At 33.5% G+C, this 19,067-nt stretch overlaps 1 protein-coding gene across 2 annotated transcripts in view; it reads right to left on the reverse strand.

Annotated features, from left to right (window-relative positions):
- CSMD3 (CUB and Sushi multiple domains 3) overlaps positions 1-19,067 on the reverse strand; it is a 1,311,859-nt gene that overhangs the window by 24,337 nt on the left and 1,268,455 nt on the right. For both annotated transcript variants that reach the window (XM_038555367.1, XM_038555366.1), the window contains 4 exons: positions 12,900-13,079; positions 11,298-11,471; positions 7,532-7,705; positions 6,012-6,085 (listed from right to left, as the gene is read on the reverse strand). In XM_038555367.1, coding sequence (XP_038411295.1) covers positions 6,012-6,085; positions 7,532-7,705; positions 11,298-11,471; positions 12,900-13,079 — 602 coding nt within the window. The remainder of the gene's footprint in view (positions 1-6,011; positions 6,086-7,531; positions 7,706-11,297; positions 11,472-12,899; positions 13,080-19,067) is intronic.

Below are 19,067 nucleotides of genomic sequence, written 5' to 3' on the forward strand. Positions count from 1 at the left end.
TTAAGTCGTACTGCTCCTGCTTGGTCAGGGACCGCACTTTGAGAACTACTGTCGTAATTATAATTATAATAATTGTAATTACAATAATCATCTAACTTGTTTCCATTTCTCCAGTCTTGATCACATTAAATTTATTTTCCACATAAGGTCAGAGTGATCAAAATGGAAGTATGACCTTAACATTCTCCTTAAAATCTTTACTGTCTTATCACCCATAGGATAAAGTTACATTGTGCTAAATTAATAGATAAAAGTCCCTATAACCTGACCACAGCTCATCTCTCTGGTTTCATCACTAACCATTTACTTTTACTCAAATTGTGCTCATATAATATTGAATTTTTGTAGTTCCCTTAATGCATGCTTATTTTCATGCTGTTTACCCTGCATTGAATGCTTTTCCCATCTTGCTTTTCCTAGATCTTATCCTAAAAGATTTAGCTCAGAAATTCTAGAAAGGCTTCCCAAGAACAATAGATTAGGAGAACTTTCTTTTATGTGCTCCCTTAGCAACTTTCAAAGTTACCGATGTTATCATCTATCCTATGAAATCACCCACACAGCAGGGGTTAGTTTCTCTAGACTAGGGACTGTACTACTCGCCCTTGTGCACCAAGATCTCTTGAAAACGTTAGATCAACTGAAGGAACGGGGACTGATAATTTAATACAAAATCACTTAATAACTTTAAAAGATTTAACATGACTATAGTTTCTTAAAATACAGTGATATCCCTTCCATACTTTACATAGCAGGAAGCTAAATCACTGTTTATTCTTTGAAGGATACATTTGGGTGACTTCATTAAGACTTGATTTAATAAGATATAAGAAATATTTTGGATTACATAGCAAGACTTCTTTCCTAATTTCTGCAAACTTTTCCAAAGTCATCATAAATACTACTTTAAATATTAATCAGATGCCACGAAATAAAATTTATTTAATTTTTTCTATATCTCACAAACACATGAAATAACTATCTTTGTCATATTCACAAATACTTATACAAAATATCTAATATACTTAGAACCAAATTTAGTAGTTGATTAATTTTTTGTTCAGAATTTATTACAGTTAAATCATTTACCAAAATTTTCTCCAAATATCAGTGCATTAATAAATTTTTTTTTCAGTTATAAGACCAGTTGATAGTATACTTTATATAGTTCTCCAACCTCTTCCAACTTGTGATGATAGGTTCTTCTGATTCTAAATTAACTTCTAACATGCAAAATACCATTTGATCATTTGTAGAAAAATAATTTTCCATTATCTAATTCAAAAAATTCTTAAAAAATAATTTATGTACAATTTTCCTATCCATATTTACTAATTAATAAAAGTGCCCTGCTTATATAACCAATTATATACAATGCAAAAATATGAATATCATATCAGAAATTTAAAATAATCCATTTTAATAGCAGTCAATGTTTAAATAAAAATCACTTTAAGTTGGACCCAATTAGCATGTTTTGTGCAAAAGCATTATAAAATTTTAAGACATGTCAATTTAGTAAATATAATTTATCTTCTCTTAATTCCTTATTGCTTTATTTTATTTTTTTCTTATCTCTTTATTTTATTTTATTTATTTATTTTTTTTAATTTTTATTGATTTTATGATAGTCACAGAGAGAGAGAGAGAGACAGAGAGGCAGAGACACAGGCAGAGGGAGAAGCAGGCTCCATGCACCGGGAGCCCGACGTGGGAATCTGATCCCGGGTCTCCAGGATCGCGCCCTGGGCCAAAGGCAGGCGCCAAACCGCTGCGCCACCTAGGGATCCCTATCTCTTTATTTTAAATGTTATATCTCAGTTCCTAAGCCATGAAGTCTAGATAGCTAATCAAGGCATAATAGAAACTTTGTATAAATATAGAATATTCTAAGTAAGACCTATCCATGTCTTTCATGATATTTCATAGCAAATAACTTTTGTTTTCCTAGAATTTTCATCACTGTATTTATTTGTGTCTGATTTTTAACATCATATATTAAAAATATGTTTAATATACATTTATATAACATACATATATACATCAAACTAAGGCTTCATAATTTATATGCTTCCTCTGTAGCTTATTGTAATAACCACTTTATATTTGTATTTTTTACTACGTGTTTACAATAAACATTCTACCCAAGAAAAAATAAAGTAGCTTCTAATAAAAGACATACATAGATTTTGACTAATAAAATTGATGTAGAAAGGCAGGATCATAAAAATGAAGGGACAAAATATATGCTTAAGATAAGATTCAAGGAAGTTTCAATGAGCATCAATTTTGGACTTGAGGTTCTTGGTTTAAAAAACTTTAAATTCTAGGATATCCTATAGTTTGTATTAAAAAGTTATCAGATTTTAATTAAAAACATTGGATGTTATGGGATTTTTGTTTTAAAATTCATGTCATCTTATTCATCATTTAAAGTCATGAAACAGGGATCCCTGGGTGGCTCAGCGGTTTGGCGCGTCTTTGACCCAGGGCGCGATCCTGGAGGCCTGTGCCTCTCTCTCCCTCTCTCTCTGTGTGACTATCATAAATAAATAAATAAATAAAAATTAAAAATAAAAGTCATGAAACACTATGTAACATGTTTGTCCCATTCAGTATACTTATATACTAATTTAGATTATAAACTGGAAATCATACATAATCACCATGGTTATTTTGGTAGGGCTAAAAGTCTTACTATTCTATACCTTGGCATTACACATCAAAGAGTGAGATTAAAAACATTTCATATCTATAATAACTTGAATATAACAAGTCCTCACTCCTAATGATGTGTCTTCCAAATCCACATCTCAATTTAAAGAGTGAGACAGCAGTTAGTGAAATATGTGTGTTTGGCATTAACTCCATAATTAATCTAGATGTTATATCAATCATTTTGACAGCTACTCCATTCACTACTGTTCTATTTTAGCCAAAAATAATTCTAACTTACAGTATTTTTGATATAAGAGAAAGTATGTTGAGTACTTTTTCCAATATTAGAGTTTTTGTCATCTCTAGCAATAGGTAATATATCCTTATATGTTAATAAATATATCTATGTTCAAATATCTATGATATGAATCCATATAGAAAAAGAGTGAATAAAAATATTAAAGAAAAAATAAATAAATGATTTGAGTGCCTGTGTAATTCATAACTTTCTCCTTTCTCTTGTTCCCTCCCAGAAGTGAGTATCCTAACAGCTATAATTTTACTTAAGTCACTGCTGGCTACCTGATAAAACCAGGAATAGATAAAAAAGTTGAGATGTTCTGATTCTCTCTCTAGAAATTTGGAACTGAGTTTGAGACAATTAATAACTTTCTGTATGTGGCTGAGAGATAAATAGAAAAATACCCCCTTGATCATGTGGCCAATTTGCAAAGAGAAAAACAAAGTAGGCAGAGTAGTGGAAAAGATTGAGTCCTATTGTCCAGTTTCTAGATTCTAGGCTTGGTGGGTCTCACCTAGATCCCTTTTCTTGGGGTGTTTGACATACCTGCACATGGCTTATAATGTTTTTAGGCTTAAGCTAGCCCAAATGGTTTCTCTTAACTTGCAAGTGAGAGTTTTTCTCAACCAATAAAGATGGCTTATCCAGGATTCTATTTGGAATCTAACAATACATTAATATTAGTTAGAATCACATAAACTTTAAAATTTCCAAGGGCTTTGTACAAACTTATTAAATATATTTATTATACATATACATATATACTCACATACCAGTCATATGCATGTAAGAAAGTTGATGTCCCTAATCTAACATACTGAGAACATCATTTGTAATTTTAATAAAGATTAATATAATTATATAGAGTTTATCATATTTGAAATATAGTCTATTCATATTTATCTAAGTAGAATATGATGATCCAGTGCATACTTATTAGCCAAATAATATGCTTTCAGGGTTATATTAACCTTGGGTTATATAACATTTTTCAATGGTTATAATTGAATTCTTACAATGCAGAGTTAATAATTCTATTCATTTCACGGATGACTATACTAAATTCATTCTTGCCCGTTTCCATTCCCGATATTTCAGAGAGTATGTATTAGAAAGGACTCATACTCTTCAGAAAATCACCTGATTTAGTGCACAGACACTACCATCAAAACTATATATTTTCTCAGGATATTGAGAAAAGTGAGTGAGTGACCAAAGTCAAGTCAATGTTCTCCTTCAGTTTCTTCATCTACATGATGAGGACTAATGCTCTTTAACTAGTTGTCCATTTCTCAGGATTTAGATTAATTGATAAAACCTTTTATAAAAATATGAAAATTAACAAGGCAGGAAACCACAAATGTTGGAGAGGATGTGGAGAAAGGGGAACCCTCTTGCACTGTTGGTGGGAATGTGAACTGGGGCAGCCACTCTGGAAAACTGTGTGGAGGTTCCTCAAAGAGTTAAAAATAGATCTACCCTATGACGCAGCAATTGAACTGCTGGGGATTTACCCCAAAGATACAGATGCAATGAAACGCCGGGACACCTGCACCCCGATGTTCATAGCAGCAATGGCCACAATAGCCAAACTGTGGAAGGAGCCTCGGTGACCATCAAAAGATGAATGGATAAAGAAGATGTGGTCTATGTATACAATGGAATATTCCTCAGCCATTAGAAACGACAAATACCCACCATTTGCTTCAACATGGATGGAACTGGAGGGTATTATGCTGAGTGAAATAAATCAATCAGAGAAGGACGAACATTTTATGGTCTCATTCATTTGGGGAATATAAAAAGTAGTGAAAGGGAATAAAGGGGAAAGAAGAAAAAATGAGTGGGAAATATCAGAAAGGGAGACAAAACATGAGAGACTCCTAACTCTGGGAAACGAACAAGGGATGGTGGAAGGGGAGGTTGGCAGGGGGTGGGGGTGATTGGGTGACGGTCACTGAGGGGGGCACTTGATGGGATGAGCACTTGGTGTTATTCTATATGTTGGCAAATATAACACCAATACAAAATAAATGTATAAAAAAATAATAAAATAAAGCTTTCTAAAAACACCGATATAATGGAGACTGAGACATCTTTTTCACATTTTTGTATTATGTAGACAGGCCTGAGGCAAACCGGAAGAACTGCAAATGCTATCAAATCAATGTTCATACTGTGCCAGAACTGAAGATAAATGGAAACTATTTTTAGCAACAGAAATATGGCACTCTTGATGAGTACTTCCTTTAGAAATGGATTTTTTAGGTTCCCACTGAATTTCACACAAAATAGTACCATTTAGAAAAGTCTGCAACACAAGGCAATTGGGTAATGTGTATATTGGCTATTTCCTTGTGGAGTCAGTATGCACTTTGGCTCCCCTAAGGTCCCTGTAATGAAAAATTCGCTGAATCTCTACATAAAATCTAAATTAGAAAATGCGAAAATAAGAAAGTCAGCCACACATGACTGGGCATGCTGAAGAATTCCAATGTAACAATCCACCTATTGTCTAACAATAGGATAAATGATTTTCTCAGAAATTTCCCATGTCAGTGAAAATGTTTAAAAATACTTTAGCATTATACACATATTATAAGATAAACATATTTTAGTCTACTTGCTTTACTGAATAACCACATTTTTATGTTTGCTAACACTTTAACTTCTTTCATCTTTACTTCTGCTCACTGCTCCACATCTTCCTTTAGAATTTAATCATTTACCCCCTTGCCTCCTCTTACTTAGCCCTCTCTTGCATACTAACGACTACATATGGATTTTCCTATGCTCACAGCTATTTTCAATGTTTCTTTTGTTTTATTGTCAAGATCAGTTAGGAAGCTATTTTCTTAAACCACATATTTATTTTCCTAATGTCCTTTTACTTCCATGCTTTTGATGCCTTTTACTTTTTTTATATAGTTATGAATACAGATGTAAGCATGATGGTTTTCTATTTCTACCAATACGATTCTATGTACATCAATCAAAGAAGCCTTTTGGTCTACTTTTATACTAAATAGAAATACTTCTTTAAAGTACCTACTTGAAATCCAAAGGTATTGTTCTGAGATCCATGCCTTGGGACTCCTGGATTTTCACATGAGGTACGGGTGGGTTCTAAAATGAAGATCATAAACATAATGTAATCTTTAAACATAATATTCCTTTAAAATGTATAATATATTTAAATGCATATTTCTCACATACAAAGCAATTTTGAGTCATCTGGGGCTTAATGAAAACGACCATGGGTGTTAATAAAGAGTATAAATCTAACAGTATCTCTCCATGGACAGAAGCCTGCTAATCTTAAAGCAAGAATTCAGGTATACTATAATTTACATGGATTATGCAGTTCTCAAAATTTGAACCTTTCTAATATAAAAGCACTTCACATTCAACTAACTCTGTGGATAAAAAGTAAAGGAAAAATGAGGGATATGAAAAAAGAACACGTATATAAAATATTTGCCCAAGGACTTTGCTAAATTATAATCTTAGGATTGTAGGATAATATTCCCCTTAAGAAGTAAGAGGTTTTCCAGAAACTAGACTTAATTATTTGCATTTTTCAGGAACACCTGTAGGAGATTTAGGTATAAAAATGGTAGAATTGGGACGCCTAAGTGACCCAGCAGTTATGCATCTGCCTTTGGCCCAGGGCATGATCCTGGGGTCCTGGAATCGAGTCCCACATTGGGCTCCCTGCATGGAGCCTGCCTCTCCTTCTGCCTATGTCTCTGCCTCTCTCTGTCTCTCATGAATAAATAAATAAAATCTTTAAAAAAAAATGGTAGAACTAGTAGTCTCTGAATTGGCTACTTTATAAAACAGAATATTTGGTTATTTTACCAAATGTGACATTTAATTTAAAAGAATAGAAATGTGCTTAGAGCCATTTTGAAGTCAATGTATTTTTTTTTTTTTTAAGTAGTCTCCATGCCCAGTGTTGAGCCTAATGTGGGGCTTGCACTCAGGACCTTGAGATCAATGTGAGTTGGAGCAAGTTTAACATTTGACTAGGATTCATTAACTATAAAAATATATGCAAATGTTAGTACTTGAGGCTATTAATCTGAGACCTTTGTCCTTTTTCATTTTACTGATAAACAAGAAAATTATTTTGAGTGTTTTTGGGGAAGTTTTTTTTTTTATATTTTATTTATTTATTCATGAGAGACAGAGAGAGAGAGAGAGAGAGAGAGAGGGGCAGAGACACAAAGAGAGGGAGAAGCAGGCTCCATGCAGAGAGCCCAATGTGGGACTTGATCCTGGGACTCCAGGATCACACCCTGGGCATAAAAGCAGACGCTAAACCACTGAGCCACCCAGGGATCCCCTCTTCCAGAAGTTTTAAATGCTAAATACAACATCATATATTTTAACAGTATTTGTTTTCAGTGCCTTCCAATTGCTTCTATATTTTACATTTATTTTTCATATTTAGCCAACTATACTTTATAGGATAGAGAAAATAATTAATACACTATATACTAGTAATACATTACTAGTATCTAGTAAATCTAAGATTACTGAGAATAATTAACCTTTAATTAATATTACCTATGCAGTGAGGTGACGAACCACTCCAAGTGCCATCTGCTTGACATATTCTGGTGCTTGATCCCACTAATATGAAAGGAGAATTGCAGCTAAATGAAACCTCTGACTGGTATATAAAGCTTTTGCCTTCTCTTTTTCCTTGGGCAGGTATACCAGGGTCACCACAAAACTTAGCTGAAAATGAAAAGAAAGATAATTACAGCAAAGACTTAGGATTCATCAGAGTAACAGTTTAGAAGTGATGAAAATAACTGGAATACTGAACTGAAGTGACATGTTATTCACATTAATGTATCCCAAAGAAATTTTTTTAGCACTTGTTTGTGTGATAAAAACTGAATGTACAATTCAGGATAATATTCAAAAGAAGTTTGATTGAGGTATTTTCCACATAGTAAACCACCTTAATAACTGTAGAATTTTTTGTATTTTTGTTGTTGTTTTGTATTGACCAGAATCAAACCACATATCTGCACAAATTCTTTTTATATGTATGTAACAGTACATTTACTTGTTCTGTTGTACTCTCTTGAACACTCAGAGCACATACCCTAGTGTTTTATTGTCTTCCTCTTTGAAATTCTGTGGAGGATTTTTGAGTGTTTTTTAAAGAGTAAAGAAGCCAGTAGAGTCCAAATCTATACCAAACCAAGGAATCTCAATGTTCCATAGCTTTTGAAAATACCATCTTGACAGAACTTGTAAACAAACTGAATAGATTATTACATTCAACATATATTTCCTAACAACTAAAAGAACTTATCCTAAGAAGTTTCAGATACTTAGACTTATCAGTAAACAAACTAAGATTCCTGCCCTTGTGGAATTTATGTATTTTTAGGAGAAGCAAACAAAAAAAATAAAAAAGGTAGAAAAGGTAGTATGTGGGAAGGTAGTGAGTCCTGTGTGGATAAGTAGTGTAGAAGAAGGGATTCTGGATTGTGTATGTGTGGATGTGATAAATGGTGGGAGCTGGGGGTGGGTTTCAAACAAGATGACAAGGGTGTCTGTCAGGATATCTTAAGGGAGAGCATTCTGGATAGAGGAAACAGCACCACCAAAGGCCTATGTTGCAGCATGTCTAGCACGTTGGAGGAAAAATAAGACCAGCTCACTGAAGCACAGTGAGCATGCAGAAATATAATAAGGGATGAGATCAGATGGTTTCAAATCTAGTAGATAACCTAGACAAAGACATCATATATTTTCAATTTGTTTATTGTTCTAAAAAATACATAATGCATATTTACCATTTTAACCATTTTTAATCATATTTGGTTTTTAAATTTGCAGATTCAGCATCTGAAAGCTTTAAGTATCAATGCTCCCTCAGAATGGTGCATTATCCAAACCAAAGATATTTTTGAGTCTGAAAGGATACCTCTAACTCGATAGGACAACAGGAATAAACTAGGAATGCTCAGGCAAACAGGAATGGATAAAATACCTTAATAACAGAATACCTTAGCCTTAAACTCAAGGTACAGAGAGAGACATTTCCTAAAATTCAGGATTCTAGAAGAGACCTAAATTTTCAAACGTTTTTTAGGAACTACTTTTTTTTTTTTTCTTTATAAAACTGTTAAAAGTAAGTATAAAATAACGCTCAACAAAATAAATTTAGGGGAAAATTTCAGAGTAAATGTTACCTGAACACAGTTACCTTTAACACAAATAACATAAACATTTGTTTAATGTGTTCTGTTTCAATTTTTAGCACTTCCTAGATACTATAAATCTTTGTGCTACTAGCAATATAACATCCTTCTAGCAATATAACACTTCTAGCAATATAACATCAAACCCTAGAACCTGGGGTCTTCCTCATAGTAACCTTTGTATCTCTAGTACATTTTGAATTCAGTGGCTATTTTCTCAGTGCACATTAGCAATGGGCATTTCAGCTTAGCAATCATTTCAATGACAAATTATTTAGTAACCTACTTCTAAAGTGTGTCTCTTGCATATTTCTGCTGAGTCATTCCTCTCAGAATCTTATCTTTATTCAACAAAGAAAAGAAAGGAGGGAAATGCAACCACATGAACTCCTCAAACCTGCTCCCTACTTGCCCCTCAATTCTTTATAATTCCATTGTTTTCTGTCTGTAGATTTTCATGAACTAAACTGAACAACCTATTGGTGTCTAGTTTAGAGGCTGAAGACACGGGGTTTATTTTCAAAAGGCTTCGGTTCACAATGACATACACTTTAAGATGAAAGAACATACTTTGAACAAAATGAAAGCAAAAAGACTTTCCCTTCTATAAAGTCCCTAAAATGAATGAATTTGGCTGTTCGATGGATAAGAGCATTATCTCTTTAGTCTACCTTCTCTGAACTGGAATTGATACTTTAATTTAGTGGTAGTACAACCGCAGGCCATATAACAATGGTGCCCTAAATGATGACAGGGTCACACAGTGTCCTTACAATTTGATTCCTCTCTCTGAGCCCATGTCATTATTAATTAAAATGTCATGAGTAAACACACTTACCAGGAGTTCTGTTATATGTAGTAGAAATCATACATGTAAACCAATTCAGACAAAGTGAGCTCTATTACATTTGGATAGTCATAATTCAATGTCAATAGTAAGTATTTTATTATTACTTACATTTTAATAGAACCAAAAAATAAAATATCATATCAAGATACTATTTGACTGAGATTTTCCCAGTGGTAACAAACAAACTTTACCATGAATTCATCTCTGTAAATGTCCTTGTCCCTATCTATTATGAAGCACCCATGGAATATCTAGTCTTATTTAGAACGAATTGATTTTTTCTAAGATACTCCTTAGCATAAAATAGAATTTTTTTTTTTTTTTTTTTTTTTTTTTTTTTTTTTTATAAAATAGAATTTTAAGGGACAATTTGTGTGACATCAACCTTGAGGTAGTATTGGGAGATAGTAGCATATGATGAGATCAGGAGAAAAGAAGAATAAGGGCACAGAAGCCCATAGGCGATTTGGCTTCCACTGTGAATGAGAAGATTAGAAGAATCCAAACAGTTTCATCCATTACCTCTGTCTAACTTCAAGGCCATGGGAATTGGTGGGGTGCTCCTCTACCCGATGCGGCAAAGGAAGGGAAGACTAGGAACAGGATAGCAGTAGACACCTCTGAATGAACACTGTCCATATCCTGTGCTACAATAATTTGTGTAAAACACAAAGCTGACTTTTGTTTTGTTTGCGATCTTCCCAATTAATTTTGAAGTGACACTTGCTGGAATACATTGTAAAGTAACCTCGGTAAGAAAATATTAATCCCTCCTCTCCATGCTTACCCTAATCGTTTAAGGTATAGGCACTATCATGAGAACTTGATTTGAATGAACATGTACAATAACATGGATTTATTGTGGAAAGAAATTTGGGAGTAAATTAGAGTGTTCAGTTGAGACAAACTGTACAAAAATAAGAATACTTTTCCATTAGAATTAACCATAAGGGTCTTTATTTTGAAAAATAATTTTTTTGAAAAATATTTTTTTAAATAAGAAAAGCTTGCAAACAAAGCAGTTTAGCCTAACATTTGGAGTCAGAGAAGAAAGAACATAATAGGTGGATTACAGGAAAAGTAGCTACATTGGTAAATGCGATGTTCTATCGAATTATAATTATGACTTGGAAGGAGCTTTAACAATCTCATATTCTAGCAAAACCTGAAAATTTTAATTAACTAATAATCTCAGTCAAGCAATTCCAAGAGAGTGAAAATGGGAAAACATAACTTTAAGTATGGAAATTATACTTACGTAAGCACTGTGGTACTTCTCCACTCCAGGTACCGTTGCCTACACAGGTCAGAACAGCAGGAAAGGATAGTTCATAGCCTGGAGAACAGATGTAGCTAATACTAAAGCCCCAGTCAAAATTTGTTCCTTCCAACCTTCCATTAGAGATCTGGGGAGGAGCTGGGCAGGTAACAGCTGCAATTACATTCAAAACGATTAAGACACAGCTGTTGAAATATCCCGGATATAAAATAAATAAATATATATATATATATATAAATATATATATATATATATATATATTTATATATATATATAACAAGCTGCCTGACATTTAAGGGAAGCAAATAGAAGATGACCTTCCATCTAGTATACTGTAACTGGTAAATTATTGGTTTTATATAAAATTACTTTTCCAATGACCTTTAGACAAGCTGAAGATTAGGGCTGTTTGGCTACATACAGTGTTAACATGATAGAAAAGAATTTGCAAGCAATTCTGTGACATTTGGGAAAAAAATTAGATCAGGTAACTCATTAAATATTCAAATGGCTCTATCAACCACTTTAATTCATATGTTAAAATTTACTGTATGGTTTTTAAATAAATTATTAAATGTTTAAACATTTATTTTAATATTTGTTTTAAGTTGGCTTCAAACAGAGATGGGTAGGATAAAGTGACAGAGATGAAGGGAAAAGGAGGGGTACACACTGCAAAATCTAAAAAGGAATTACTGTATTTTTATGACTAGCAATGTATATGAATAATTTTTGGAGTTACATTACCATTATCAGAATCAATTAATGATGTATGAAATAACTTCTAAATGCAAAATGTCTGTTCATTTATTTTCATATACTAACTGTATATATACAGTGACCTGATTCAGAAACAGTGTAATCAAGAAGAAAAACATAGACATTGAAATTATACTTTCTGTTAGATTAAACTATCAATTCACAGATGTTTAAAAAAACACCTGAATGAGAATCTCAGTATTATTATAGAATATAAATAGCCTGATGTTGCATCCATAACATTCCATAATCAGAAAGATTGGCAAAAAACTATAAACGTATCTCTAGTGCAAAAATAATGCCTATATTTATGCAAATTTATGCCTATGTAGACTAAAAGGTCAATGCTAGATTGCATTAAGAAACATGTTCTTTTCTTTATGAAGAGTAAATTTTATAATTCAATATGATTGTTCTCAAGTTATAGAAAGTTTTTTCCCCATCTTTGAATTGTTTGACCCAAGTGGATCATCATATTAAATGCAAATTCATCAAGATGATACTCCCTTCAAAATATTCACTAATCAATATAAATGATGATAGTGAGTACATATCCGAGCACATGATATTTCTGTTGTTTTGATTGCACTAAAAATCATTGTCATGGCTCACAAAAAGATATAATGATTATGCTTGAAATATCATTTTTAAAATTCCATATGTTATTATCTATATGGTTTTAAAATAAAAACTGCAGCAATTTTCAGTATCAGAAAAAATGAAATAATAGAAGAACATGATTTAAACTTACTTTAAATTTTCATATTAAAAAGTAAGTATATGGCAGTTTATCACTTATAAATATTGAAGAAATTATCGTACCTCTACAAGTTGGTATTATTCCACTCCATGTGCCATTAGTTGTACAAGTCCTAATTCTGGAGCCATTCACTTCCATTGTATAACCTGGCTGGCACATGTAAGAGACATTTTGTCCAACGACATAATCATCTCCATATCTCAGTCCATTTGCTGGTATGCCCGGGTCTCCACAACTGATTACTATCAGGATTGGATTAGAAGAGCAGATGGTTAATGTGCCATGCATTTAATGGAGAGAAGTAGTAAGCATATGGCATACTTAATATATAAGTAGGGGAAATTAGTTATCATGTTCATTTTTTAATCATAAAACATAAGCATATTTAAACCACACACTGGCAATTCCTGATTATGATCAGGTATGCTTATTACAGATTCTATGCACATGTTTAGAAACTGTCATTTAGACTCTGAAGAAGCTAGTTTAATAAACTATTACACTGTAAGGAACTCTGATGCAGTAGCCTCTTTTGATCTGCATTAGGTGATCATGGAGAAGTCATCCTATAGAATCAAGATTTCTAATATAATTCGAAATCCATGTATTCCTGTATATGGCAACTGAAATATCTAATTTTTCAGGCTTGCTGGACTGACAGCATATTTTCTGCATAGTGTCACTCAGCTGAATATTATAACTTTTTTTTGTTTTTGAGAGAGAGGAAGTATGTGGAACTAAGTACAAGTTGGGAGTGGAGAGGGAGGAGAGGGGTGCAAAGGGAGAGAGAGGGAGAAAGAGAGTCTCAAGCAGTCTCTATACCCAGTGCAGAGCCTGACTCAGGGCTGGATCTCATGACTGTGAGATCATGCCCTGGGCCAAAATCAAAAGTGAGACACGTAACCAAATGAGCTACCCTGGAGCTCCATGATAGTTTTAATTAAAACAATGCTACGTGCAAAAAGAATGCTTTCTATTGAATAAATGAAAGAATAAGCTATAAAATGTGAATCTATACATGTAGGACAGGATACATGATTTTAGGCAATGAAAATGCCATAGATAGGGACAGAAAAATAAATTGACCGTTTTTACCAACTCATTGCCAACTCAAGTGAAAGAATGATCTCTAAGAAATTGCAGTCTTCACTCTGGGATGCATTTGCTTTCTATATTGGGGGTAAGTGAGAGGCCTACATCAATCTTACTAAATATGCCTTGTTGACATCCCAGGACAGGGAGAGCTGCTGCCCTGTTCTCCTCTAAGACTCTATAAATATACTTAACTCCTACCTGTTTCATGCTTGCACCCAGGCCCCCACAAAGGGGTGGAAGATAATTGCAATGTGAGACTCTCTCTGCTGATGACACTATGGACTGGCTGGGCAGAGAGTATCTGTGGTTCCAGACTAGGGGTGGGAATGGGTAGATTAGGCAAGGCCAGGAGTACCACAGGGTAGGGAGTAAATGGCCTCTTAACCCTTTCTAGGAAGACAGAGAAGCAGAGAGGCTGACTATGTATGGGCAGATCCCTCAGCACATACTCCATTGTCCCAGTAGACTTTACTTACAAAATACAAATTTAAAGTTGAAATGAAGACATTTAAGACTGCAATCACAGAGCATTAAACCTCAGCACAGGACCCTTTTGAGCATGAGGTTCTATCAATTTTATTGGCCCACAAAGCTAGCTCTGGTTACATATACAACATTATCATTTATCATGCCACACCAAATGTTTCAGACAGACTTGAGATAGTAGAGAAAAAAAAAATAATTTTAAATTTTATAATATAGCAAAGATTATATAAAAGCCACAAAAGCATTTGCTGTTTTAAGGGACATGATTTAAGACTGATAAGGACAGGGAATTATCTAAAAGCTTTTCAGCAGCTAAGAGAGAAAGGAAAATACACAAGGTTACACTATTTCTTTTCTGGAGATTTAAAAATAAATGGGTTATTTACCTTTCAGTATCTTTTTTTTTTTTTTTTTTTTGGCCTTTTAAATCGTTTTGTTCATAAAAGGGTAAATAACTTCATCAAGTAAATCTAGGCTATATTCTCACATTTTTACTTTTAATTAATTCTTCAGCAAAGACTCTCTGATCATCTCATGGGTGCCACCAGAGTGAGGGATCAGATTAGAGAAGTATTTTGGAGATCTAGGGCCAAAGACTAAAACTAGATTAAGGCATGGAAGACCTTAATAGCACTTAGGTTACATTGTATTTATTAATTTACCATTAAAAATTATGAGTGTCAAGATTTCTTTCATATTATTCTAATCCACTAAGCCTAAGAAGTTTTAAGACCATGAATAATGGCATTTAAATTAAAGAACAATATTCACAGCACTTCACCTGATAATCCTCAGAGCCCTGGAGACAGTTTGCTGAAATCACCATTGACTGTTTCTGGCTCTTAATAAGAGTTTTGCATATAGGACAATTTTTATTCTTTTAATTATTGCAGAGGAAACATTTTTTTTTAATTATACAACTGAGTTAAATAGGAAATCAAATTCTGCTTATTTACCAGGAATGTCACTTCAAAATTGCAGTTTTGAAATTTTGTTTCAAAATTTACAATTATATACAAGTATTAAGCCTTCAATTTATTTATTTTTTTTCATTTTACCTTCTGTCCTTTTATATTTTTAACCTACAATCCAATTAAGATGAGGGAAATTAAAGAGCACACCTACAAATTGTTGTTGTTTTCTAGGTAACAATTTGCAGATTGAAATAGAACCCTGGTAAGAAAGAACAGTTAACCTGATCCTAAGGTACAATGAGCTGAGAGGCAGCCACTGAGAGAGAAGACAGAGAGGTTATCTTACAAAGAGGCACCGAGAAAGAGTTTGCATATTGTGGAGCTTCATGAATGAAATGCCTGACAACAACAACAGCTTCACAAGGATTTCTTTGGTGGCTTCCTAGTGAAGCAAAGGCCCAAGAAGCAGTTTCCAATAGCAACGGTCTTTGTAGACAGCACCTGCTCCCCAAGTCAATTCATTTACCACCAGTTTGTTTTTAGCAACAAAAAGGAGGCTGTTAGTCTATTCAGACAAACCCTTTAGAATAGTGGCTCTTTAGGGTTTTACCCTAAATTCAGAGACATCAGTACATGACAACAGAGTGCTATGCTTTATTGCAAGAAAAATATTTTCAAAGGTCACCCAAACCCCTAAGCACATACACTCATGTGCGCACACACACACACACACCAATAAACTCCACGAAGATGACTATTTTGTCTCTTTTCTGCACTGGTGTATTTTCAGGGCCTAGTCTAGTGCATCACTCATTATAAAAGATTAAGTAAACGTTTAAAGAATAAATATGTGAATGATATGAAGGGATGATTAACTCAATTTTTTTAAAAAAAAAAAAAGCATTGTTTTAAAAGTTTGAATTTATTTTGGTGGGAGGTCTTTTCTCATTAGCGTCTATCATGTAATTTATGCCCATGTGGCATCATTTATGATACATCTAAATAGATAATCTCTATGCTAAAAATAAAACATAATTGTGGTAATTCTAGTCTCTGCCACTTCAAAACTACTTTCTCTTTTAACTTAAATGAGAATTATAAGTATGCATTTGTAAATAAAATAGGATCATATTGCTCACACTTTTATTCCCTTATATAGATATACATGCAATATAGTTTATGTAACCAAGTCCTGGAGGTTTGAGTTATCTCATTGTTTTGTTTTTTATTAGAGAAAATGCAGTAATGGACCTTCTCACTCAGGCATAATTATACATGTATTTTTGTAGATTTCAGGCTCATAAAAAATTCTACTGTAGCAGAACAAAATTCCTGAAAGGTGGTCATTTCTCTGATGGTGCTTCTGGTTTTATATAATCTTCCAATTCAAACCTTGATTTCCTTTTTAGATCTCAGAGATAGATTCTCTCAACCTTGACACTATTTTGACTTTTGGTACTGACTAACTTTTGATGGGGGGGGTGCTTTATGCATTGAGAATGTTTAGCATTGATTGACCTCTATCTGCTAGATACTGATAGCACACTTCATTCACCCACACTGTGACAGCCAAAAATATCTCCAGACACTGCCAAATATCCCCCAGGAAGCCAAATCACCCCTGTCTGAGACCCACTGCACTGAGAGATAGCTCTCTCTCCATGAGGAGATTTAGATGCCTTTTTAAAGCTTCACTTTACCCAGTTTCATGCTGGGATATCTTCTCTATCTTTCTCCTGTGTGAGAGTAGCTTCATCTTCCTGAACCATTTTCTATCAAAAGAAGAAGAAGAAGAAAAGAAGAAGAAAAAAAGAAGAAGAAGGAAAAATCTGAGAATTCTTAGTTTGGTAACAAAGATCCAGTAAGGACCATTTCAGTCCTGGTTATTTGGAACAAAAGCCTCAGATTCATTTATCGCTGGATCTGATTGAGTATGCTGTCCTTGGCCCAAGCAACAAGACCTGCCAGATACCAGGCATTAATCATTTTGGAAGGAGTCCTAGTGGGTTAAAAAAAAAAAAAAAAATTCCAAGAAACAAATGAATGTATTTCTTTTTAGCACCGAAAGCCAATCCTTACTCCACTTGACAAGCCCTGTTCTAGTGCAGATGTATCTTCTTCCCAAAATACTATATGCACCATATGCTTTAGGTAACAGAGATGGCTCTGCTTGATAAGACATCAAAAGGTAAGGGTCTTATACTGTATTTTTAAGTATTTGCTTGTACTTAGTTTCTAGATATTTTCTCTCATTCTGAACATCACAGAAAAGAATTTCACCAAATTTTGTAATCAGAGTACTTTTATGGGCTTCTTGGTATTATGACAAATATTTTTTTTTTCCTTCCAGCTTGGTTTAGTTCCATGGATGTTTCTTAACATAATTCCTCTGCCAAAGTGTGAATGATGTTTGGATGCATGACCTTGATCTCATGATATACTCTTTTAGCTACCCAAGACAAAACTAGTTATTTGGGGGAAGCTTCTCACTCCAGAAGTGACAGTGGGTTCGATGAGGTCCTGTCTGGAACAGATAGAAGAGTTCTAGTTATGTGAGGCATCTTTTAGAGAATGATTAATTAAATATGCAATTTCTCAATTCATTTATAATCTTAAACTGGCTGAATATTTGCAGGTAGAATTTATGTGAGAGAAATTATACCTTTTTACCAATATCTCTACTCTGGCTAGATGTGAAAAGGGGAGGGTGGGGGCATTACCATTATTATTAAATTATGTTTATTCCAAAAGTGTTTCCAAAAATCAGTAAAATGAACAAGGCAAATTCACCCATGTGATTGGACTATGTTCTTTTTTTTTTTTAAGAACAGAAAAGGAGTGTGTGTGTGTGTGTGTGTGTGTGTCTAGTAGCCAATCAAGCAAATGAAGGTACATTTGCTAAATCACCCTGGTGGAAAATTCTCAAAAGGCAAAACTGCTTGGAATATTGATGATATTTCACTGGCCTATGAATTAGAGACCAGAGATGTTACTGACTGGACTCTGTTCTCAGTTCCTAGGAAAGTACCCAAAGATGGTAGATTTTATGTAAATGATTTTTTATTAACTAAATCCATAAGTAGTCCGATTACCTTATATAGCCACAGTTCTGTATTTTTAGATAAAAAAATATACTGCTATAGGCTAAAAAATAAAATTATATTCTAAAAATTAGATCACTACTCCGATTTTCACTATGCAGGAAGAACTAGTTTCCTAAAGATAACAAGCCTGTGGGGGGGGGGGGGCGGGGGGGACAACAACCACATAGAGTAACTAAAATTTTATTTTAAAAAAAGTAGAAAAAATCCAAATAGAATTTAATTCTTTTTACTTTACTTTCACCACAACATTGTAAAGAGATAATTCATTCACCTATATTTTAAGGGCTTTATTAATTTCCTCAAGGGTCTCTGTTAATTCATATTCAAATCATCTTATATTGAATCATTTATCATATCATCTGTCTTGGTGATTTTATCTCTTTCAGCTGGTATTATTCCAATTCTAGCAGATCTACTTTGTCATTGATTATGTGAATGATTCAACAGTAGCTCGATTCATTTCCTTTGACTCATCACATCAAAATATTTCATCTCTTGCAAGATTTGCAGATTTATTATTAACATATATTTACACTGTATGTTTGGATATTCCTCTTGAGACAAACAACAAAATTATTGACAAGAAATATAGAAGAAATTGTAATTTTAAGCAGAAAGAACTGGTGAACAA

This window comes from Canis lupus, chromosome 13, assembly GCF_011100685.1.
Source record: "Canis lupus familiaris isolate Mischka breed German Shepherd chromosome 13, alternate assembly UU_Cfam_GSD_1.0, whole genome shotgun sequence".
Taxonomy (NCBI): domain Eukaryota; kingdom Metazoa; phylum Chordata; class Mammalia; order Carnivora; family Canidae; genus Canis; species Canis lupus.